Source organism: Entamoeba histolytica, genomic scaffold (assembly GCF_000208925.1).
Source record: "Entamoeba histolytica HM-1:IMSS scf_1104750517903 genomic scaffold, whole genome shotgun sequence".
In the NCBI taxonomy this organism is placed as follows: domain Eukaryota; phylum Evosea; order Mastigamoebida; family Endamoebidae; genus Entamoeba; species Entamoeba histolytica.
Genome location: NW_001915414.1, coordinates 1 through 5,646, shown reverse-complemented (window position 1 = coordinate 5,646; position 5,646 = coordinate 1). Strand labels below are relative to the sequence as shown.

Here is a 5,646-nt window from a genome sequence, read left to right as displayed (position 1 = left end):
TTCTGATGATGGTCCCTATTTGGAGTTCCAAGAATGACATAAATTGATTCAAGTATTTGTGAATCATTTCCTGCAAAAAGAATTTCTCCTCGTGCCATTTCTGCAAAAATACATCCAATACTCCATACATCAACTGCTGGTCCATAAATAATTGCTCCAAACCAAATTTCTGGTGGTCTATATGATGGAGTAATGACTCCTTTTGTAAATTGGTCACACTCTGAACCAAATGGTCTAACACTTCCAAAATCAGTTATTTTTAATACATCATCTTCACTGATTAAAATATTTGCTGGCTTAAGATCCTAACATCATCAATCTTTACTTCTTCATTACTTTTTATTATCTTTACCATCAACAAACTCGATGAAGAAGAAAATTCATGTGAAGAACTCTTACTCCTTCAAGAATCATTTTTAAATATCTACAAACTCTCATTGGATCTGTCTTTAATCTTCCATTTCTTATTTCCTTCTCAAGATCAGAAGGATGATATTCCATTACCATATAAAGAAGATTTCTGTGAAAATAAAAATCTACTACTTTGACAATATTACTATGGTCTAATTCTCTTAACACTTTAATCTCTCTTAATATTTCTAAAGGATATCCATCAAAATCACGTCCCATCAATGATTGATCTCCTAAATTGAATTGTTTCACCGCAACCTTTTTGTTTGTTACACCATCTGTTCGTAATGTAACTTCTCCATATGAACCTCCTCCTAATTTTATTCCATCCTTCTTAAATCGTCTGTTTTGAATTTCATAGTATATATCAGATATAATTGGTTCTTCTTCCATTTGCTTTTTGATTCTATAACTTCCTAGTTCTTTTTCTCTCTTTTTTATTTGACTTATTTTTTTTTCTATGCTTAACTTCTTCATTGTTCATTGAAGCACAATGTGGATATTATACAAAATACTCTTCTTATTGTTTGTCTTCTTTTCAATGCTCATTCTTTGTCTTATTTGTATTGTATTACTTATAACTTAACTGAAAAATCGAAAATAAAGTAAATAAACAATAATCTAATTTCCCCAAAACATTGGAGAACAATTAATATGAGTATATTCAATATTTCGCAACCTGGGGAAGAGAGAGAGAATATCGTCTGTAACATTCATTGAATTGTCAATGAGAATAAAAGGTATTTAGTTTTAAACACTTGAAAATGAATTGAAATAATAATAATAAAGAATTAATTAAGTGTTAATAGAATTGTCATTTATTCATTGATTAATGGATATTAATAACTTTATCCATCATTAAAATGAGTAATTTATTTGTTTTATTTATTATTTAGATTTTCTAGGTATTTTATGAATAAATCATTTTATTTTATTTTGTTTTATTTCTTTCTTTTTATCTTCTAATTTGTTTTTCATTTTAAATAACATTTCATCTTCTTTCTTTATTTCTTATTTTATATTGAATGAATATTTCATTATCATTATATTATTATGTATAATTTCATTTATTATTAATATCATCATTTATATCATTTTCTTTTCTTATTATTATTTCATATTATTTTATTTCATTCTTTCTATTATTATTATTTATTATATTTCTTATTAAAATCCATCATCATAATAATCATATAATAACTGGGTGAATCATTGTTTGATTTTGTATTAATGTTTATGTGTTGTATTTCTGACATCCAACCTTCAAACACTTGAAACTAAATTAATAAAAGAAATTGAAAAAAACGGAAAGAAGTTTAAGTTAAAAAATAATAGCAGGGAAAGAAATGTAACTTCTTTCTATTAACTGAGTCATGTAATCCACATCAAGAGCACCACACATCTCACGAATTGAATGCATAGAAAGCATTGGATTACCAAGGTCTATAGTTGTTATTCCTGTTGTTGAAGCAACGTGTGGACCTATTGTCGATCCACCAAGAATACTCTGTTTAAGAACAAATGTTTGAGTGGGAATATCTCCAGCAGCTTTAACGACCATTGCACGTAATAGTCCATCAGACATATACCTCTGTCCACAATGTTCTTTTAAAACTGGCCCACTATTAAGTCTTATTGGATGATTCTTTTCCATTACATCAACAGTAGGATGCGAAGCATGTGCTCCATCAATTGATAAAACAACTGACTTTGAGTAAGCTACATAAATTGATTGGATACTTTCATTATTAAAAAGAATAGAATGAACACGATTAATGATATTTGTTAAAAAAACACTTTGTGCTCCTCTTCTATTTGTTGATCCAACCTCTTCATTATCAAATGCTACAAACATATCTATTTGTTGAGAATTTTGATTAAGTTGTTCACTAGATAAGAATCCTTGTAATGATGTGAAAACACCATTTAAATTATCAATTCCTTGACCAACAATATATTTATTCAAAGATAAAAATGATGCAGGTTCACAGTCACAGAGACAAAGGTCAGTTGAAATAATGTCTTTTACGTTTACTTTTAATTGAACAGCAATTTTATTTAGAAGTAAGTTATATGCAGAAATATTCTTTGATGCTGCTTCTGCACACACAGCAGAGAGATGTTTATCCTTATCGATTATGTATTTTCTTTCAGTGTCAAGGTGGATTGCTAATCCACAAATTCTAAACAATGGCTCCTTAATTGAAACAATATGCCTTTCTCCATTAGCTAAAATAACTCTTCCAGATATTCCTAAATCACGGTCAATCCATGTATGCCAAATTCCACCACCATACACTTCACAAGATACTAGTGCAAGATTGTTCTTGAATACATCAGGATTTGGTTTTAATTTTAAGAAAGGAGAGTCAAGATGTGAACTTGTAATGAAAATCCTTGATGTAGCATTTGCGTTGTTAGTTCTAAATGCAACCAAACTGCTATCATCTCTAACAAGATAATATTTTTTATGAAGTTCAAGGTTCCAAACCTCATTTTCTTTAAGACGGACATAACCAGCAGACTCAAGTCTTTTCTGTACAACTTGACAAGCAACAAATGGTGATCCTGAAGCTTCGTTTAAAAAGTTGATGAAGTCTTTAGCTAAAGATGACATGATACAAAATTTTAAGATTTTTCTTTTTATTTTATTTTTTCTTTTTTTCTTTGACTTTATCATCAAACTTCATTTTACTCACAACAATAAATATTCATCACAGCAATAAACCTAAACACTATTGTTAAAGCCTTCTCATTGTCTTTGTAAATTATATATACAATGAAAAAAATAGGGTTTGAAAGAACTATAAAAATAAGAGAAGAAAAAACATAATCAAATCATAAAAAATGAGTGACTCGGACAATACTAATAAAGAAATTAAGTCATATGAACATCCTGAAGAACCACTTTCAAAAAAAAAGCAAAAGAAATTAGCGAAGAAAGAATTAAAAATGAGATTATGGAAAGAGACAAGAAGTGAAATGAGAAAAGAAAGAAAAGAAAGGGCAAAAGAGAGAAGAAAAGAAATGAGAGAGAGTGGACAATATATTCCTCGAAAGAAGAAAAGAACAACAGAAAATCTTGAGATTGGAGGGAAAGTTATTATAGATTGTGATTTTGATGATAAAATGAATGAAAATGAAGTAAAGTCATTATTTAACCAAATTCAATTATTATATGGTGCTAACTGGAAATATGAACATCCTTTAGAAATTAGATGTGTTGGAGTTAGTGGAAAACTCAAAGAATTAATTGAAAAAAGAGAAGCACATAAATGGAAATTAATAACATTTGAAGAAAAAAAAATTGAAGAAATTAAAAACGAAGTTCAATGCGTTTATCTTGCAGCAGAGAGTGAAACAGTTATTGATAACTTTAATAAAGAAATAAATTATGTAATTGGAGGGATTGTTGACCATAATAAATTTAAAAGATTATGTGAAAATAAAGCAAGTTCATTAAATATTTCAACAGCTCGACTACCAATAGAACAGCACATTGAATGTATTGGAAGAAAAGTATTAACAGTAAACCAAGTTTTTGAAATTATTGGTGAACAATATCAAACAAATAATTGGGATACTACAATACAAAAAATACTTCCACAAAGGAAGCAAGAAGTGCTACCCAAAAATGAGCCAAAAAGTGATGAAGAGCTTTCATTGTAAAATGTTATCAAAGTTATTAGTTTTTCTTTTATTCCATAATATTAATATTTTTGTAATAAATATATTATAATCAATTTTATATTCTCAAATAAATAATCGAATAAAACCAATTAACATAACATTCATTTGGTGTTAACAAAATTGACAGATTTAAAAATAGTATAAGACTTAAAAATTATTTTTTTGTTATTTTTTGTTATTTTTACGTTTTTCAATTTTTTCGTGATTTTTTTTAGTGTTTAACTAAACATTATATTAAACGAACATATCATTTCCTACTTCATTATTATTAATCAATTTCTTTGTACAACTAAGAACGTCAAAAAAAAAACAACTAAAACTATTCCGTTTTTCCATTTTCATTAACAGATAAAATCACCTTTTTTTCTTACGCTGAACTTAAAATTTAAAAAACTTAAAATTATCAGATTTAAAATAAAAATGGGAAACACCCTCTCTGGATTGAAACAAGAAGATGTTGAACAAATGATGGCTACAACCAACTTCACTGAAAGTGAATTAAGACGTTTATTCCGTCGTTTTAAAAAATTGGGAATGAAAGCTAAAGAAGGTGCCTCTGAAGAATATGATGACCTTGCTGAATTAACTTCTAACCCAGTTCTTCAAAGACTTCTTGAAATCTTCAATCGTTATGAAAATGAAGAGGTACAATTCTCTCAATTTGTTGCAACCCTTTCAACCCTTTCTGATAAAGGAAGTCAAGAAGCAAAACTTAGATTTGCTTTCCAAGTGTATGATGTTGATAATGATGGTTTTATATCAAATCCAGAACTATTCAAAGTTCTTAAAATGATTATTGGTAGTTCTTTTACTGATGAACAATTACAACAAGTGGTTGATAAAACTATTATCGAAGCTGACAAGGATAGAGACGGAAAGATTTCATATGAAGAATTCTGCAGTATTATCTTAAAGAACTCTGAAAATATTGGAGAAAAACTTACCATTAATTGGCAATAAATTGAAATCATCTTTTTTTATTTCCTAATTATCGTTTTAACTAATTTACTTCCTTTTTCTTATTTATTTTTTTTGTTATTTTTAAAATCAATAAAGTATATATAACAAAATATCTCTTTTTAATTACAATGATACATTATTCCATAAGATTCAAGACGAATTAATTGTTTAGGAACAGCTTTGAAAGCTGAATGATGGGGAGACATTAGTTCTGTAACATTTCCATGAATTTTTTTGACATGTATTCTTAAGTGTTTTTTAGCATCATTTTTACGTTTAAAACGTAAAGTACAACCTGGGAATGGACATTGAAATGGCTTTTCATCAGAATGGTAAAGCATATGAATCTTAAGATCAGTAGCACGAGCAAAACGTTTCTGACAAATATTACAACAATATGGCTTAACTCCTGTATGAATTCTAACATGAATTTCACACTCTGATTTTCTTAAGAAAGCTTTACCACAAAACTCACAGACATGTTCTTTAACAGTAGAATGTCGACTCATATGTCTATGAAGAGACTCTTCACTATCATAACACTTCCCACAACCTTCATGTGGACATATATACTTTCCAGTTGTA

The 5,646-nt window shown here is 28.1% G+C and overlaps 5 protein-coding genes across 5 annotated transcripts, besides 1 other annotated feature; 2 read left to right on the top strand and 3 right to left on the bottom strand.

Moving 5' to 3' along the window:
* Positions 1-38: 38 nt before the first annotated feature.
* Positions 39-804, bottom strand: EHI_106700 (protein kinase domain containing protein; the record flags this gene model as incomplete). The annotated part of the gene is made up of 2 exons (XM_001914341.1): positions 39-305; positions 364-804. Coding segments are annotated over 2 exons (708 nt in total), but the record flags the coding sequence as incomplete, so codon positions are not given.
* Positions 805-1,529: 725 nt separating this feature from the next.
* Positions 1,530-1,678: a repeat region.
* Positions 1,679-1,732: 54 nt separating this feature from the next.
* Positions 1,733-3,028, bottom strand: EHI_106690 (aspartyl aminopeptidase, putative; the record flags this gene model as incomplete). Its single annotated transcript, XM_645374.1, has 1 exon — positions 1,733-3,028. The coding sequence occupies one exon, from the start codon at positions 3,026-3,028 to the stop codon at positions 1,733-1,735; it is 1,296 nt and encodes a 431-aa protein (XP_650466.1).
* A 230-nt stretch (positions 3,029-3,258) lies between these two features.
* Positions 3,259-4,080, top strand: EHI_106680 (uncharacterized protein; the record flags this gene model as incomplete). Its single annotated transcript, XM_645373.1, has 1 exon — positions 3,259-4,080. The coding sequence occupies one exon, from the start codon at positions 3,259-3,261 to the stop codon at positions 4,078-4,080; it is 822 nt and encodes a 273-aa protein (XP_650465.1).
* Positions 4,081-4,516: 436 nt separating this feature from the next.
* Positions 4,517-5,061, top strand: EHI_106670 (calcineurin B subunit, putative; the record flags this gene model as incomplete). Its single annotated transcript, XM_645372.2, has 1 exon — positions 4,517-5,061. The coding sequence occupies exon 1, from the start codon at positions 4,522-4,524 to the stop codon at positions 5,059-5,061; it is 540 nt and encodes a 179-aa protein (XP_650464.1). The 5' UTR covers positions 4,517-4,521.
* Positions 5,062-5,180: 119 nt separating this feature from the next.
* Positions 5,181-5,570, bottom strand: EHI_106660 (uncharacterized protein; the record flags this gene model as incomplete). Its single annotated transcript, XM_001914340.1, has 1 exon — positions 5,181-5,570. The coding sequence occupies one exon, from the start codon at positions 5,568-5,570 to the stop codon at positions 5,181-5,183; it is 390 nt and encodes a 129-aa protein (XP_001914375.1).
* Between the last annotated feature and the right edge of the window lie 76 nt (positions 5,571-5,646).